This window comes from Pan paniscus, chromosome 8, assembly GCF_029289425.2.
Source record: "Pan paniscus chromosome 8, NHGRI_mPanPan1-v2.0_pri, whole genome shotgun sequence".
In the NCBI taxonomy this organism is placed as follows: Eukaryota; Metazoa; Chordata; class Mammalia; order Primates; family Hominidae; genus Pan; species Pan paniscus.
In genome coordinates, this window is record NC_073257.2 from 114,271,869 (window position 1) to 114,290,056 (window position 18,188).

General features: G+C 53.8%; 1 protein-coding gene across 7 annotated transcripts; it reads left to right on the top strand.

Moving 5' to 3' along the window:
* Window positions 1-6,955: 6,955 nt before the first annotated feature.
* Window positions 6,956-18,158, top strand: NFKB2 (nuclear factor kappa B subunit 2). Of its 7 annotated transcripts, none has more exons than XM_057298994.2 (23): window positions 6,956-10,415; window positions 11,519-11,611; window positions 11,884-11,965; window positions 12,080-12,120; window positions 12,357-12,455; window positions 12,536-12,687; window positions 12,936-13,042; window positions 13,161-13,319; window positions 13,617-13,721; window positions 13,848-13,933; window positions 14,015-14,153; window positions 14,369-14,494; window positions 14,921-15,130; window positions 15,210-15,351; window positions 15,713-15,827; window positions 15,911-16,124; window positions 16,288-16,457; window positions 16,581-16,683; window positions 16,814-16,965; window positions 17,083-17,152; window positions 17,379-17,551; window positions 17,682-17,793; window positions 17,886-18,158. In XM_057298994.2, exons 2-23 carry the CDS (start codon window positions 11,591-11,593, stop codon window positions 18,008-18,010), a joined length of 2,703 nt encoding a protein of 900 aa, XP_057154977.1. In that variant the 5' UTR covers window positions 6,956-10,415; window positions 11,519-11,590; the 3' UTR covers window positions 18,011-18,158. The 7 variants fall into 7 exon arrangements, with proteins under 7 accessions (XP_057154977.1, XP_063463940.1, XP_003825563.1 ...); XM_063607870.1 differs by having other exon boundaries at window positions 6,957-10,415; window positions 17,889-18,158; XM_003825515.5 differs by having other exon boundaries at window positions 6,957-10,241; window positions 17,889-18,158.
* The last annotated feature ends 30 nt before the right edge of the window (window positions 18,159-18,188 follow it).

An 18,188-nucleotide genomic window follows, 5' to 3' on the forward strand; every position in this document is an offset into this window, starting at 1 on the left:
TGGCTGGTTATTTGTATCCTTTATAATATTCCCTGTAGTAAACTGGTAAGTGTGTTTCCTTGAGTTCTGTGAGCTACTCTAGCAAACTAGTTGAACCCAAACCCAAGAAGGGGGTCATGCGAAGCCCAATTTGTAGCTGGTCAGTAAGAAATACAGGAAAAACCACCTGGGACTTAACAATTGGCATCAGAAGTGGAGGCAATGACCGGGCACCATGGCACATACCTGTAATCCCAGCACTTTTGGAGGCGAGGCAGAAGGATCCCTTGAGGCCAAGAGTTCAAGACCAACCTGGGCAACATAGCGAGACCCTGTCTCTATTTAAAAAAAAAAAAAAGCATTTTTGTAAAGAAGTAGAGTACAGTCCTGGGGAATGAGCTCTCAACCTATGGGACCTGGCACTATTTCCAATTAGATAGTGTCAGAATTGAATTGGAGGCCACCCAGCTGGTGTCTACTATAGAGCTGATTGCTTGCCTGGTGTGTGGGGGTTTTCCCACACACACACATTTGGTCACAGAAGTCTTCTGTGTTGATTGTTTTTGAGTGAGAAAATAGAAACACTTTGAAGGTGTTTTCCCCTCTCATGGTGTGATACAAAATGCTGGGTATTAAGCTTTCCCAAGTGAAGCATCCACATCATCTTGGTTTCCACCTCCGCAATGGTGCCTTCCCTTCCCTGGGGCACAGAGAACAGTGTGGCCCTGTTGTACTTCCAGCTGGCCTCCATCACGGAGAGTTAGGGGCACTCACCCCCTGCACTGGGGCCCAGCTGGCAGTGTGATTCTCCAGCACCAGGCTTCCCTTTGCTCAGCACATGCACATGGCTGGGCATTTGGACCTCTGCAACGCCTCCCTCAGTGTAGAAAAAGGCACCTCAGAGTGGGAACAACCTGAAGTGGAAAAATACTGATATGAAACCGGAAGCTCTTAGGCTAATTTCTCCCTCTTCCTTTCCTTCTTCCTGAAGTCCAGGCCATGCCTGGTTTGCATACTAACCAGAAGTCTTGCCCAACCCTGCCCCTGGGAAAATTAGGAGGGGCAGAAAGCTCTATGTGTGTGCAGAAAAGCCTGGATCTACAGCCAGCTAGATACTGGGGCATTTGGCTTCAGCTGTGGTGTCTCTGTTCTCCCATCTGAGCCCCACAAGCTCTGCCTTTGGAAGCTTCCATGTGTTTCCCTATGGGAGAAATAGTGTTGACTGCTGCAAATAAGTCTGAAGGCCATCCTATGAACAAAGAAATAGGACAGCTCTAATGTTCCTTATAAAACCAATCTCAAAAATTAGGAAAGAAGTGGGAACAGGAGTGGGGTGGGGTGCGGTGGCTCACGCCTGTAATCCCAGCACTTTGGGAGACTGAGGCAGGAGGATCGCTTGCCCAGGAGTTCAAGACCATGTATCTGTGGCCTAGCTACTTGGGAAGCTGAGGCAGGAGGAGTGCTTGAGCCTGGGAGGTTGAGGCTGCAGTGAGCTATGATGGTGCCGCTGTACTCCAGCCTGGCAACAGAGCAAGACTCTGTCTCAAAAAAAAAAAAAAAGCTGGAGCAATTGCAAACTGGCCGTCTCCCTGCTGGGAAGCAAAGAAAAACATTTGCTGGAAGTTGCATTCTGTTATTAAAAAGTAGCTGAGGCCCGGTGCTGTGGCTCACATCTGTAATCCCAGTACTTTGGGAGGCTGAGGTGGGAGGATCACTTGAGGCCAGGAGTTTGAGATCAGCCTGGGCAACATAGTGAGACCCCCATCTCTATTTTTAAAAATATTTCAAAAATATATTTAAAAAACAAAAGACCAGCTGATATGCGTGATTTGTATTATGGACAATCTTGTCTCAGAAAGCAAAGGAAGCTGCAAGAGGAACTAATAAGTAAGCCTTAATCCTGACCAACAAAGAAGAATGGCTTGGTGATGTGGAAGTAACCAAACCTTGGGGAAAAGTAATAACATAGTCTGGAGGGAAATGCTGGTCTTAATGACATCTCCCACCAGAAATCCAGGATAGCAGATAAAGTCAGGAGGAAAGGTAGAGATGGTTCCATGACCTAAGACCCTAACATAGAGCACTGGCATCGCTAGAGCGCCTATATGTGTCAGTACTGAGTGCCTTGCTCAAACATTTTATTTTTATTTAATGTGGGGAGGGGGATTTTTTGTTTTTTGTTTTTTGTTTTTTTCTGAGAGAGTCTCACTGTGTCACTCAGGCTAGAGTGCAGTGGTGCAATCTTGGCTCACTGCAACCTCCGCCTCCTGGGTTCAAGCAATTCTTGTGCTTCAGCCTCCCAAGAAGCTGGGATTACAGGTGTGCACCACCACAACTGACTAGTGTTTTTGTTTATTTGTTTGTTTGTTTTTAGATAGAGTCTTGCTCTGTCACCCAGGCTGGAGTGCAGTGGCGCGATATCGGCTCACTACAACCTCCACCACCCGGGTTCAAGCGATTCTCCTGCCTCAGTCTCCTGAGTAGCTGGGATTACAGGTGCGTGCTACCACGTCCAAGTAATTTTTGTAATTTTTGTAAAGATAGGGTTTCACCATGTTGGTCAGGCTGGTCTCGAACTCCTGACCTCATTATCTGCCCGCCTCGGCCTCCCAAAGTGCTAGGATTACAGGCCTGAGCCACCGCAACTGGCACTGGCTAATGTTTTGTACTTTTAGTAGAAATGGGGTTTCACCATGTTGGCCAGGCTGGTCTGAAACTCCTGGCCTCAGGTAACCCACCCACCTTGGCCTCCCGAAGTGCTGGGATTACAGGTGTGAGCCACTGCACCCGGCTGTTTTTGTTTTGTTTTTTGAGATAGGGTCTCCCCCTGTTGCCCAGGCTGGAGTGTAGTGGCACAATCACAGCTCACTGCAGCCTTGACCCCCAGGCTCAAGTGATCCTCCCACCTCAACCTTCAAACAACATTTTAGAGGCATTTTCTCCTCTTACAGATGAGGCTATAGGTTCAGAGGCCAAGTCATGGAATTTAGGGAGCTGGGAATCAAACCCAAGTCAGTGTCACTCTAAACCTTGTGTTCTTTGGTATGACACTTTTTCCATTCAGAAGTAGTGATGGTGAGGCCAGGTGCAGTGGCTCACACACGTAATCCCAGCACTTTGGGAGGCTGAGGTGGGCGGATCACCTGAGGTCAGGAGTTTGACACCAGCCTGGCTAATATGGCAAAACCCTATCTCCACTAAAAATACAAAAATAAGCCGGGTGTGGTGGCTCACACCTGTGATCCCAGCACTTTGGGAGGCCGAGGCAGGGGGATCACGAGGTCAGGAGATTGAGACCATCCTGGCTAACACGGTGAAACCTATCTCTACTAAAAATACAAAAAAAAAAAAAAAATTAGCCGGGCATGGTGGCACACGCCTGTAGTCTCAGCTACTCAGGAGGCTGAGGCAGGAGAATCGCTTGAACCCAGGAGGTGGAGGTTGCAGTGAGCTGAGATTGTGCCACTGCACTCTAGCCTGGACAACAGAGCGAGACTCCCTCTCAAAAAAAAAAAAAAAATTAGCCAGGAGTGGTGGTGGGCACCTGTAATCTCAGCTACTCGGGAGGCTGAGGCAGGAGAATCGCTTAAACCTGGGAGGCACAGGTTGCAGTAAGCCGAGATGGCACCACCGCACTCCAGTCTGAGCAAGAGCGTGAGACTCTGTCTCAGAAAAATAAATAAATAAATAAATAAATAAATAAATAAATAAATAAAAGTAGTGGTGGTGGTGGTATAGAAACCCTCCAAAGCTAAACACATTTTCTGTAGCTTCTCATGTGAAATAAAACGCTAAGTACCTGAGGAAACAGGTTATTACCTAGTGAGCTCAGAGTTTAGTAGGAGTTTATAAAAACTGGAAACAGATGCCCACAACCAAGAAAAATATGTGAATTTTCTACACACATAATGATATGAGAAAGAACAAAATATAGAATGAGCTACAATGGGCATTCCTCCCTGCCCCGCCACCAAATAGAAAAAAATACTAGGAACAACAAAAGCTGTGGTTATTGGAGCCATGGGTAATTACCTTTGTTGAGGGCTCACTGGTTGGAAGACAAGTGGCTGTGAATGAGCAGAGTCACTCAGCCCCAGGGCTCCCGTTGAGAGGGGCCTGTAATCCCAGCTACTCAGGAGGGTGAGGCAGGAGAATCGCTTGAACCCGGGAGGCAGAGGTTGCTGTGAGCTAAGATTGTGCCACTGCACTCCAGCCTGGGCAACAGAGTGAGACTGTCTCAAAAAAAAAAAAAAAAAAAAGGCTGGGCACGGCGGCTCACGCCTGTAATCCCAGCACTGTGGCAGGCCGAGGCGGGCAGATCACTAGGTCAGGAGTTCAAGACCAGCCTGACCAACATGGTGGAACCCTGTCTCTACTAAAAATACAAAAATTAGCCGGGCGTGGTGGCGGGCGCCTGTAATCCCAGCTACTCGGGAGGCTGAGGCAGGAGAATCACTTGAAACCGGAAAGCGGAGATTGCAGTGAGCCGAGATGGCGCCGCCGCACTCCAGCCTGGGCAACACAGTGAGACTCTGTCTCAAAAAAATAATAATTAAAGAGAAATAAAAATAAGTAAAAGGAAAAATTCTTGATACCCCCTACAAATCTGCTCCTCTCTCAGTGTGCCCCACATCACTAAAGGACAATTCCATTCTTTTTATGCCAAAACCCCCTCTTTTCTCACATCCTACATCTAATCTTCAGCAAGTCTTGTTACTTCTATCTTGAAATCTATCTAGAATTGCGATTACTTCCCACCACCTTCATCATCCACTAGCACCCAAGCCTCAGCCGCTGTCTATTGGACTCCTGGTCTCCCTCCTTCCTCCTAGGTCCTTGCATTCGATAGTCTTTACACAGCAGCCAAACGGATCCTTTTTTGTTTGTTTGAGACGGTCTCGCTCTGTTGCCCAGGCCGGAGTACAGTGGCACAATCTAGGCTCACTGCAATCTTCACCTCCTGGGCTCATGCAATTCTCTGACCTCAGACTCCTGAGTAGCTGGGAATATAGGTGCATGCCACCACACCCAGCTAATCTTTGCATCTTTTGTAGAGAAAGGGTTTTACCATGTTACCCAGGCTGGTCTCGAACTCATGGGCTCAAGCAATCCTCCTGCCTCGGCCTTTCAAAGTGCTGGGATTACAGGCATGCAGCCCAAATGGATCCTTTTAAGACACATTATACCCCAGCCTGGACAACACAGCAAGACCTTGTCTCTAAAAAAAAAAAAAAAAACTACAAAATAAAAATTTAGGCTGGGCATAGTGGCTCACACCCATAATCCCAACACCTTGAGAGGTCAATGTGGGCAGGTCACTTGAGCGCAGGAGTTGGATACCAGCCTGGGCAACATGGTGAAACCCATCTCTACAAAAAAATGCAAAAATTAGCTGCACATGGTGGCAGGTGCCTGTAGTCCAAGCTACTCAGGAGGCTAAGGTGGGAGGATCGCTTGAGCCCAAGAGTTTGAGGCCGCAGTGAGCTATGATCACGCCACTGCACACCACCCTGAGTAACAGAATGAGAGCCTCTCTCAAAAAAAAAAAAAAAAAAGGATACATTATACAATTTTCACTCCACTGCTCAGAACTCTCTAACGGCTTTCCATCTTGATCAGAACAAAACCCAAAGTTATTACTTTATTCCACCTACTAACCTTCTTGCTGTTCCTCAAATATGCGAAACACTTGTATCAGAGCTTGGCCCTACTGTTCCCTCCACCTGGAACACTCTTCCTCCAGATATTCCCCATGACTCACTCCCTCACTTTTTCAAGTCACTGTTTAATTGTTACCTTATCAGAGAGTCCTGCTTTGACTGATACCTAGAAAATCCTTGTCACTCTCAATCCCTTACCTACTTAATTTTTCTTTGTAGCACTTATTACCAACTGATATATATCTGTTTGAGTTTTGCCTGCAAGCAGCGGTGTTGTTTAATGGAGTGGGCTCTCACTATTTATCGGTAAATGAATGGAATAAATTAGTGGTGCATCTGCTCTGGGCTAGGCATTGTGCTAGGGCTGGGTGCGGAAACAGATGATCATTAGGATGAAAATTAGTGTAACATGCAATGAAGAAGTTTCTTTCTTTTTTTTTTTTTGAGATGGAGTCTCACTTTGTTTTCCAGGCTGAAGTGCAGTGGCATGATCTCGGCTCACTGCAACCTCCACCTCCCAGATTCAAACGATTCTCCTGCCTCAGCCTCCCTAGTAGCTGGGACTACAGGCGCCCACCACCACACCCTGCTAATTTTTGTACTTTTAGTAGGGACAGGGTTTCACCATGTTGGCCAGGCTGTTCTCAAACTCCTGACCTCAAATGATCCACCCGCCTTAGCCTCCCAAAGTGCTGGGATTACAGGTGTGAGTCACTGTGCCCAGCCTAACGAAGAGGTTTCTTAAGCCCAGATAGATGAGGCTCTAGCAAGTGACAAGCTATTTTGAGTTAGTTTAAATCTCCAGGCTAACATGCATTAGGAATTGTTGAATCTGACAGAGGGGCACACGAGGGCTCATTATACTATTCTCTCCACTCTTCTTTTTTTGAGACAGCATCTGTCTGTCACCTAGGCTGGATGGAATGCAGTAGCACGAACATGGCTCACAGCAGCCTCAATTTCCTGGGCTCAAGCAATCCTCCCACCTTAGCCTTCCGAGTAGCTGGGACTACAGGCACTCACCATCACATGTGGCTAACTTAAGTAGACATGAGGTCTCCCTATGTTGCCCAGGCTGTTCTCAAACTCCTGAGGTCAAGTGATCTGCCTGCCTCAGCCTCCCAAAGTGAAAATCTTTGTATGTTTGAAATGTTCTCTAATAAAGGTCTTGTTTTGTTCATCTTTAGATAAATTACGCCTTAGACTGTTGTAACTAAAATAGCTCAACCCTTAGGGGTGCTTTTAGAGATGTTGTGGAGACTCAAAGAATCCGTGCTGATTTTGGTGGCAATTTATGAGCACTTTGAAAGGATAGATGTGATCAGTGGTAACCAGCACGGGTTTACTAAGCTAGAGTATACCAAGATGAATTTACTCCATTATACATTTTATTTTTAAATTTTTATTTACTTATTTAGAGACCTAGTTATGAGACAGGCTAATTTTTGTATTTTTGTGGGGAAAAGCAAGAGAGATCAGATTGTTACTGTGTCTGTATAGAAAGAAGTAGACATAGGAGACTCCATTTTGTTCTGTACTAAGAAAAATTCTTCTGCCTTGAGATTCTGTTAATCTATGACCTTACCCCCAACCCCGTGCTCTCTGAAACATGTGCTGTGTCAAACTCAGGGTTAAATGGATTAAGGGTTGTGCAAGATGTGCTTTGTTAAACAAATGCTTGAAGGCAGCATGCTCCTTAAGAGTCATCACCACTCCCTAATCTCAAGTACCCAGGGACACAAACACTGCGGAAGGCCGCAGGGACCTCTGCCTAGGAAAGCCAGGTATTGTCCAAGGTTTCTCCCCATGTGATAGTCTGAAATATGGCCTCGTGGGAAGGGAAAGACCTGACCGTCCCCCAGCCCGACACCCGTAAAGGGTCTGTGCTGAGGAGGATTAGTAAAAGAGGAAGGAATGCCTCTTGCAGTTGAGACAAGAGGAAGGCATCTGTCTCCTGCCCGTCCCTGGGCAATGGAATGTCTCGGTATAAAACCCGATTGTATGCTCCATCTACTGAGATAGGGAAAAACCGCCTTAGGGCTGGAGGTGGGACATGCAGGCAGCAATACTGCTTTGTAAAGCATTGAGATGTTTATGTGTATGCATATCTAAAAGCACAGCACTTAATCCTTTACCTTGTCTATGATGCAAAGACCTTTGTTTGTCTGCTGACCCTCTCCCCACTATTGTCTTGTGACCATGACACATCCTCCTCTCGGAGAAACACCCACGAATGATCAATAAATACTAAGGGAACTCAGAGGCTGGCGGGATCCTCTATATGCTGAACGCTGGTTCCTCGGGTCCTTTCTCTATACTTTGTGTCTGTGTCTTTTTCTTTTCCAAGTCTCTCGTTCCACCTCACGAGAAACACCCACAGGTGTGGAGGGGCAACCCACCCCTTCAATTTTTTGAGACGGGGTTTCACCATGTTGCCAAGGCTGGTCTCGAACTCCTGGGCTCAAGTGATCCACCAGCCTTGGCTTCCTGAAGTGCTGAAATTACAGGTGTGAGCCACCATGCCCGGCCTTAGTCCATTTTAATTTAAGGTTAGGAATCTGACTTACCAGAGAAACGTAGTAGACAACATATCTGGATTTCAGCAAATTGTTTGGCAGAATCTTATGATATTTGTTTGAGAGGCCCACAGTAAGGTGGAAAGGGCTGCTTTGTTTTATATAAACTTAGGGGAGAAAGCTTCATCCTGGAGTCAACAGATTGGGTTTGAATCCTGGCTCTGTCCCTTTCTAGCTGTGTGTTTGGTTGTTACTCCACCTCTCTGAGCCTTAATTTCTTCATCAGTAAAGGTAATATTCACCTCCTAGGGTTGTTGGGAGGGAGAATAAGAACTTCTAAAGTACCCGAACCTAGCAACTAGGACACTATATTTGCAGGCAAGATGAAGAGGGGTGGGGAAGTAATAGGAAACAGCCCAAATCGAGAGCCATAATAGTCTCTCTTTACTTAGTGCCAGTGCAGGCCTGTGATTCTGTTCTTAAAAACGTCTGGGGCAAGCTGCAGGAAAGACCCGAGATAGCTTATGTTCTACCATAAGCCTAAGGGAGGAGGACTCCAGGCAGGGAGATTACTCATGGCACCTGCTAAGGAGAAACGCTACTGACCAGAGAGAGGTCCAGTCATGTACTCCGTGCTTGGTGAATTTCTGTCCTGACCTCGCTGCCTCTAGAAGTGTTCAGGTGGAAATTGGAAGGTCTATAAGAGGCAATTCGGCAGCATACAGTGGCTCACGTCTGTAATCCAAGCATTTTGGAAGGCCAAAGTAGGAGAATCACTTAAGCCCAGGAGTTTAAGACCAGCCTAGGCAACGTAGTGAGATCCATCTCCACTAAAAATTTTAAAATTCGCGAGGTATGGTGGTGTGCACCTGAGTAGCCCCAGCTACTCAGGAAGAGTCAGAGAATCGGCGCACCCCGGAGTTCGAGGTTGCAGTGAGCCATGATCACGCCACTGTACTCCAGCCTGGGTGACAGAGCAAGACACTGTCTCAAAAACATAAATAAATAAATAAATAAATAGGCCGTGCGCAGTGGCTCACGACTGTAATTCCAACATTTTAGAAGGCAGAGGCCAGCGGATCACCGGAGGTCAGGAGTTCGGGACCAGCCTGACCAACGTGGTGAAACCCCCAACTCTACTAAAAATACATAAATTAGGCGGGCGTGGTGGTGGCCGCCTGTAATCCCAGTTACTCGGTAGGCTGCAGCAGGAGAATGGTTTGAACCCGGGAGGCAGAGGTTGCAGTGAGCCAAAATCCCCTCACTGCATTCCGGCCTGAGACTAAAAAAAAGAGGCGATTTCCCACATCGGTGGAAATTTGAGCTGTTTAAACTCTGGATGTCTTTTTCAGTTCTAATATTCCAGATCTCCTTGGTGGATAAACACTTCATTTCCCTTCTCCTGAGCAGAGCTCCTGAGCCCTGGCCCGCTGGGAACCTGTCACTTCTAAAAAAGTTCGAGGTCCGGACTGTCTCTCCCGGAGCCCTGAGGCTGATGAGACGGAGCGAGAGAGGGGCCCGGGCCGAATGGAGTCTACTCGCGGGCCCAGGGAGGCCGCCAGAGGGCGCCCGGGACCGACCGCAAGAACAACTTCCTTCCTCTTCCGCTAACTTCCCGGCAGCGCGCCGCTCAGGGTGGGGGCCCCGAGGGCTGGGGCCGTCGGCTTCCCCCTGGGGTTCCCCCGCTTCAGAGAAAGCCAAGCGTTAGGCGCAGCCAAAGCCGAGAGGCAGCGGAAGCTCCCGGCCCGGGGTGGCGCTGGGTCAGCGGGTACCTTCTCGGCGGTCCCCTGGCCGGCCGAACTCGCGCCTGGTGTCCTGTCACCCCGCTCCCCGCCCTGAGTGAGCCTGTCCCCTCTCAGGGGCGCGCCCGAGTCGCTCCGGGTTGGCTGCGCCAGTCCAGAGTTAAACTTTCAGCCAATGAAAAAGGGCGCGAGGCGTGACGCACGGAAACGTCATGGGAATTCCCCCCTCCGGGGGGCCGAGAAGGGGCTTTCCCGGCCCTGAGCCCTGCTGGCCGGCGAGGTGTCGCGACCGGTCCCAGGTGGGTCGGGCGCGGAGAGAAGCCGCAACCAGAGCCGCCGCCACGGTGAGTGGCTGGATTCAGACCCCTGGGTGGCCGGGACAAGAGAAAAGAGGGAGGAGGGCCTTTAGCGGACAGCGCCTGGGGCTGGAGAGCAGCAGCTGCACACAGCCGGAAAGGGCGCGCAGGCGACGACACTCGGATCTACGTCGACACCGTTGTACAAAGATACGCGGACCCGTACGTATACCTGTACCTGTGCTGGCGCACACACGGCAGCGTCCGTGCAGTCGCACTCGCACACACATGCACACGGAGACGTGCCCACCGGTGCACTGGTGCCTGCACCCACACCCTTCACGCGCAAACTCAAGATACGCTCACCCGTGTCTGTACAAGACAGGCGCTGACACACACCCACACTGAGAAGCTCGGGATTCGCCTATCTACACACATGCTCGCTTGCACACTCATGTTGACGCCATGGACACACAACATGCAACCAAGCACTACAGCCGAAACACACTTGTGGAGCTGTGATGGAGACACACTCTTGTATTGGGGGGGGGGGGGGAGCGTGCAGAGATCTCCCTGTCGCCTGCGCGCCCAGAGCCGGTGCGGTGTGGGACCAGCTGCTGCTGTGAGGTTTGGGAGAGAGAGAAAAGAGCCCACTCCGAGGAGGAGACACTTTTCCCGCAGCCCCAGAATCGCGTTCTCGGGGCAGAACCCCGGGGCCTCCCACAGGAAAGAGCCCCCGCCTACAGGCTGTTCGAAGGGGAGGCCGTCCGACAGCAGGAATGTCCCCCCAAAAGCCCCCGGGGTTTATCAGCCGTGGCCTCCCTCCTGGCAGAAAATCCCAAGGTTGCTCCAGACCGGGGGAGGGGAGCGGGAGGCGGACTTGGCCCCAGACTGCCAGCCTCCTCCCGGCCGTGAAAGACCCTCCTGTTCCCTGCCCTGGAGGGAGGAGGGGGCTTAACCCCCACCGGGGCTTCCCGGATTCTCCTAGCCCTCTGCCCGCTGAAAAGCAGCGGGAGCCCGTAGACTGGCGAGGGCCTCCCGCCCCTCCCGTCGCGAGGGCGGGGCCAGTGGCGTCATTTCCAGGCCCGCCCCCTCCGGCCCCGCCTCCCCTTGGTATTTTCGGGACTTTCCTAAGCTGCTCTAACTTTCCTGCCCCTTCCCCGGCCAAGCCCAACTCCGGATCTCGCTCTCCACCGGATCTCACCCGCCACACCCGGACAGGCGGCTGGAGGAGGTCGGACCCTCCCCCAAATCTGGGCCCCCATCTCCCGCCCACCCCCATTTAGATCTGACCCCCTCCCCCACGCCACTCCTCCCAACTTTAGGCGGGCGTCTAAAATTCTGGGAAGCAGAACCTGGCCGGAGCCACTAGACAGAGCCGGGCCTAGCCCAGAGACATGGAGAGTTGCTACAACCCAGTGAGTCATGCCGCCTGCCCCTGACCCGGCCGGCCGCCCCTCGTGTCTGTCCACCTGTCTGCCCGAGCCCCCTCTGCTGCCTTACACCTGTATGCTCGCAGATGCTCTCAGCCTGCCAGTCTGTCCATCTGTCTGCAACTCTGCCTCCAAAAGGAGCTTTCTCTTGGGTCTGAGGAGGAGGGGGGAGTGACCACTGAGGACTTGGAGATGGGAGGTGGGGCTGTGGGGGGTGCTGAGAGTCGGATGCCACCACCAGTCTGTCTCCAAACCAGGGTCTGGATGGTATTATTGAATATGATGATTTCAAATTGAACTCCTCCATTGTGGAACCCAAGGAGCCAGCCCCAGAAACAGGTCAGCAAGTTCACTAACCTCCCCTAGTCCTAAAGCGGGGGAGGGAGAGCATGTGCCCTCTCTCTGGGGGAGGGGCTGGGAGATCGTGGCTCAGCAAGGTCTCTCTGTCCCCAGCTGATGGCCCCTACCTGGTGATCGTGGAACAGCCTAAGCAGGTGAGTGAGCAAAAGGGAGGGTGTGGAATGGCTTCAGCTTTGGGGACAAATGGGGTAGTGGTAGCTGGCTGGCCATGGAGGAGCCATTGCCCAAGGAGGCCACAGGGGATTGGATGGTCACTGCTGCTGATCAGAGTGCTGTAGTTGTGGTTCAGGGCTACTACCAGGCACTGCGGTCACTGCTGGCCTGGGTGGTCTTCCCTGATCACAATGCTACTATGCCCTTGGACCTTCAGAGAGGCTTCCGATTTCGATATGGCTGTGAAGGCCCCTCCCATGGAGGACTGCCCGGTGCCTCCAGTGAGAAGGGCCGAAAGACCTATCCCACTGTCAAGGTGAGCCAGGATGGTGCTGGAGGGTGGGCTAAGTGGACAGCATGCCCAAGGCCCTGACTGACAGTCCCTGCCTCTCCTAGATCTGTAACTATGAGGGACCAGCCAAGATCGAGGTGGACCTGGTAACACACAGTGACCCACCTCGTGCTCATGCCCACAGTCTGGTGGGCAAGCAATGCTCGGAGCTGGGGATCTGCGCCGTTTCTGTGGGGCCCAAGGACATGACTGCCCAGTAGGTGCCCTCTACGCCTGGCCCCCACTGGTATGCCCCTGTCTGCCAGTCCCAGGCCCCAGCCTACCTCCATGAGCTTAGCATCTGACCAAGGGGAAAGATGTAGGTTGGCCCCAAACCCAAGGGCCCAAGTAGAAACTCCAATGGCTTCCTTGAGGAAGTAAGGCTGAGCTGAGCCCTGGCAATGGGAAAGGTGCCTCAGGAAGAAAGAACTGCATGGCCAAAGGCCTCCGATTCTCTCTTCTCAGATTTAACAACCTGGGTGTCCTGCATGTGACTAAGAAGAACATGATGGGGACTATGATACAAAAACTTCAGAGGCAGCGGCTCCGCTCTAGGCCCCAGGGCCTTACGGGTATGGCTGCAGGGGGTGGGTCGGGTATGGGTGCAGGGGGTGGGTGGGTCATGGGAGGTGCTCATGGAAGGAGCAGGGAGGGAGAAGCCCAGGGGTCACACATGTACCCACTGCCCAGAGGCCGAGCAGCGGGAGCTGGAGCAAGAGGCCAAAGAACTGAAGAAGGTGATGGATCTGAGTATAGTGCGGCTGCGCTTCTCTGCCTTCCTTAGAGCCAGTGATGGCTCCTTCTCCCTGCCCCTGAAGCCAGTCATCTCCCAGCCCATCCATGACAGCAGTGAGTATCCTGATTGCCTGGGGTGCCAGGCCTGGTGGCAGAGGTGGCAATGAGGGGTGACCTCAAGCTGTGCAATCAAACAGACCCAGGTTTCAGAACCTGGCCCTGCCACATATGAGCTGAGTGATCCTGAGCAAGTCATTTCCCCCCCTGAAGCTTCTGTCTTCAGTAAATGCGAATATTGGGTGTTTCCTGCAGCTCCAGGGGTTGCTGAGATAAGGAATACAAAGCCCCCAGCTTCTTAAATGTGGCCTTGGCTATTGCATCATCTCAACTAATCCATATCCCACTCCATAGAATCTCCAGGGGCATCAAACCTGAAGATTTCTCGAATGGACAAGACAGCAGGCTCTGTGCGGGGTGGAGATGAAGTTTATCTGCTTTGTGACAAGGTGCAGAAAGGTGAGACTGGAGCCCACGCTGGGCACCAAGGACATCGAGTATAAGACTGGGGCCAGGGACGCTCTAAGGTAAATGGCCCCAGAGATTCCACCGGGAGCTGTGGCCAAGCTTCCGTTTTCCTTGTAGATGACATTGAGGTTCGGTTCTATGAGGATGATGAGAATGGATGGCAGGCCTTTGGAGACTTCTCTCCCACAGATGTGCATAAACAGGTACCCAGGGCTAGGGCCCGGGTCGGGGGCTAAATTAGGCTAAGGACTCACTGACACCCTGTGTCTCCCTGCACCCCCCAGTATGCCATTGTGTTCCGGACACCCCCCTATCACAAGATGAAGATTGAGCGGCCTGTAACAGTGTTTCTGCAACTGAAACGCAAGCGAGGAGGGGACGTGTCTGATTCCAAACAGTTCACCTATTACCCTCTCGTGGAAGGTGGAGCTGGGCTGAGGACCTCAGGGTGCTGGCGGGGGGCCAGGCTGGGCTAGAAGAAGGTCCCAAGAGCTAGATGTGGGGATGCATGAGCCAAGTCAGAAGTGTGAGGGTCCCAGGAGGTGCTTCCTAGGAGCCGGCCCTGAGGGCTCTTCTGGGAAGGGCCCCTGAGGCATGACACAATAATTGGGCTCAATCTCATTTTCCTCTGCCCCCAGACAAGGAAGAGGTGCAGCGGAAGCGGAGGAAGGCCTTGCCCACCTTCTCCCAGCCCTTCGGGGGTGGCTCCCACATGGGTGGAGGCTCTGGGGGTGCAGCCGGGGGCTACGGAGGAGCTGGAGGAGGTGAGGGGGTACTGATGGAGGGAGGGGTAAAGGTAAGAGAAGCTGTGGAGGAAAAAAATCTGGGGGAGGCCGGGCGTGGTGGCTCACGCCTGTAATCCAGCCCTTTGGGAGGCCAAGGCAGGCGGATTACCTGAGATCAGGAGTTCAAGACCAGCTTGGCCAACAGCGTGAAACCTCGTCTCTACTAAAAATACAAACATTAGCTGGGCATGGTGGCAGGCGCCTGTAATCCCAGCTACTCGGGAGGCTGAGGCAGGAGAATCGCTTGAACCCTGGGAGGTTGCAGTAAGCTGAGATCACACCACTGCACTCCAGGCTGGGCAATAAGAGCGAAACTCCGTCTCAAAAAAAAAAAAAAAAAAAAAAAAAAAATCTGGGAGAGTCATGGCTGGTGCCCGCTTCCCACAGCCCTGCCTGTATCCACAGGTGGCAGCCTCGGTTTCTTCCCCTCCTCCCTGGCCTACAGCCCCTACCAGTCCGGCGCGGGCCCCATGGGCTGCTACCCGGGAGGCGGGGGCGGGGCGCAGATGGCCGCCACGGTGCCCAGCAGGGACTCCGGGGAGGAAGCCGCGGAGCCGAGCGCCCCCTCCAGGACCCCCCAGTGCGAGCCGCAGGCCCCGGAGATGCTGCAGCGAGGTATGGACTCCGGGGCACGGGCGGTCGGGGCGCCGGGGCTGAGGACCTAGCCCTGACCCACGCCCTCTGTGGCCCGTAGCTCGAGAGTACAACGCGCGCCTGTTCGGCCTGGCGCAGCGCAGCGCCCGAGCCCTACTCGACTACGGCGTCACCGCGGACGCGCGCGCGCTGCTGGCGGGACAGCGCCACCTGCTGACGGCGCAGGACGAGAACGGAGACACGTAGGCAACAGAGGGCCTGGCGGACGCGGCGCGGGGTGGGGGCAGGAAAGGGACCGGCACGGAGGCGGGCTCTGCAGTTTTCGGACACGCCAGGCTTCAAGTCCGGCCTCGGTGTTCACAAGCTCTGTTCAAGATGCTTGGTCTCTCCAAACTTCAGTTTGGTCGACCGTGCAAGGGGTACAGTCATAGCACTTACCTACCTCAAAAGGTGCTGCGAAACGTTAAGTGCAGGCACAGCGATGCCCTGGGCCACGTGCTGGGTTCCATGGGCCCCAGCGAGGGAGACTATGAGGGCGGTGGGGCCTTGAAAGCGAAGGATGCTCTGAGTGGCTGGGCCAGACTCTTGCTCCCCAACCCCCAGACCACTGCACCTAGCCATCATCCACGGGCAGACCAGTGTCATTGAGCAGATAGTCTATGTCATCCACCACGCCCAGGACCTCGGCGTTGTCAACCTCACCAACCACCTGCACCAGGTGCGGGGGCGCCTACTGGGGAGGTGGGAGGGGTTGGAAGGCAAGTGGGTCTCGGGCCTGGCTCACCCTGCTTTCATCCCCAGACGCCCCTGCACCTGGCGGTGATCACGGGGCAGACGAGTGTGGTGAGCTTTCTGCTGCGGGTGGGTGCAGACCCAGCTCTGCTGGATCGGCATGGAGACTCAGCCATGCATCTGGCGCTGCGGGCAGGCGCTGGTGCCCCTGAGCTGCTGCGTGCACTGCTTCAGAGTGGAGCTCCTTCTGTGCCCCAGCTGTTGCATATGCCTGACTTTGAGGGTGAGCTCCCCATCTCACCTGACTAAGGGGGCAGGCGGGGACCAGGGAGGCTATCTGGCCAGTGCCCAGAATGGACTATGAGGTGTCGAGATTGAATGGTCAGGGCTGGCCCAGGGGCTGCCTTAAGGGTCACAGCTGCAGGTTGAGCATCCTGCATCCTTAGGACTGTATCCGGTACACCTGGCGGTCCGAGCCCGAAGCCCTGAGTGCCTGGATCTGCTGGTGGACAGTGGGGCTGAAGTGGAGGCCACAGAGCGGCAGGGGGGACGAACAGCCTTGCATCTAGCCACAGAGATGGAGGAGCTGGGGTTGGTCACCCATCTGGTCACCAAGGTGGGACTGAGGATTGTGGAAGGAGTGGGGCCAAGGGTGGTGGAGGGGCCAAAGATGGTGAAGGGTGGGGGCTGGCCAAGGGGACCATGCTGTGGTGTCAACTCTCGCTGCTCGCACCCCCAGCTCCGGGCCAACGTGAACGCTCGCACCTTTGCGGGAAACACACCCCTGCACCTGGCAGCTGGACTGGGGTACCCGACCCTCACCCGCCTCCTTCTGAAGGCTGGTCAGTCTCACCCTCAGGGGCACTTGAACAGGGTGGGGGGAAGGGAGAGAGGTGCCTCCCAGTCCCCCCACTTTGCAGTCCTTAATGTAGGCCCCCACCATACCTCCCCATGACGGCCTCCCTCTCCCAGGTGCTGACATCCATGCTGAAAACGAGGAGCCCCTGTGCCCACTGCCTTCACCCCCTACCTCTGATAGCGACTCGGACTCTGAAGGGCCTGAGAAGGACACCCGAAGCAGCTTCCGGGGCCACACGCCTCTTGACCTCACTTGCAGCACCAAGGTGAGGCCAGCCCGGGACTAGAAGTGCTCTGAGTGACGGGGTCCAGAGTATCTGGACTTAAAGACACAGGCTTAAGGACGAGGTGGGAGGTAGTCAGAACTGCGGCTGTCTCCCCAGGTGAAGACCTTGCTGCTAAACGCTGCTCAGAACACCATGGAGCCACCCCTGACCCCGCCCAGCCCAGCAGGTGAGAAGCATCAGGCATCCCCAGCCCGACTCCTCTGACTCCTCACAGAGGTCTCTTCTCCTTCAGGACCTCTGAAGGAGGCCTCCCTTTCTCTACCCTCAGCCCCGTCCATCACCCCTCATGGTCCTGTCTGTCGCTTACCTTGGGAGAAAGGCAGTGTTCAGGTGTCCATGTCCCCACCCAACTCTGGAGGTAAATGACATGTCTATATGTGTGTCCCCCTAAGGGCCGGGACTGTCACTTGGTGATACAGCTCTGCAGAACCTGGAGCAGCTGCTAGACGGGCCAGAAGCCCAGGGCAGCTGGGCAGAGCTGGCAGAGCGTCTGGGGCTGCGCAGCCTGGTGGACACGTACCGACAGACAGCCTCACCCAGTGGCAGCCTCCTGCGCAGCTACGAGGTGGGTTGGCCTGTGCCCTGCCCCCTCCCCAGCCTCCTTTCCTGATCTGAGTCCAGGTGCCTCCTTGGCCCCAGGGCTCCCGAGCACATGCCCTAACCATGACTCAGACCTCATCCCTCTGTCTTCTCAGCTGGCTGGCGGGGACCTGGCAGGTCTACTGGAGGCCCTGTCTGACATGGGCCTAGAGGAGGGAGTGAGGCTGCTGAGGGGTCCAGAGACCCGAGACAAGCTGCCCAGCACAGGTAAAGGGGCCTCCCTGGAAGGTGGATCTGGACTTGGAGGGCCGGAGGCCTGAGGCTTTGACTATCCCATTCCTGTCCCCATTTACCCCCAGCAGAGGTGAAGGAAGACAGTGCGTACGGGAGCCAGTCAGTGGAGCAGGAGGCAGAGAAGCTGGGCCCACCCCCTGAGCCACCAGGAGGGCTCTGCCACGGGCACCCCCAGCCTCAGGTGCACTGACCTGCTGCCTGCCCCCAGCCCCCTTCCCGGACCCCCTGTACAGCGTCCCCACCTATTTCAAATCTTATTTAACACCCCACACCCACCCCTCAGTTGGGACAAATAAAGGATTCTCATGGGAAGGGGAGGACCCCTCCTTCCCAACTTATGGCAGCCCCTGATGTGACTCTTGTCCCTG

Coding starts and splice junctions, on each gene's coding strand:
- NFKB2 (XM_057298994.2), top strand. CDS start 11,591: ATGGAGAGTTGCTACAACCCA. Junction 16,125..16,287: donor GCATATGCCTGACTTTGAGG/GTGAGCTCCCCA, acceptor CTGCATCCTTAG/GACTGTATCCGGTACACCTG. Junction 16,458..16,580: donor TCACCCATCTGGTCACCAAG/GTGGGACTGAGG, acceptor TCGCACCCCCAG/CTCCGGGCCAACGTGAACGC.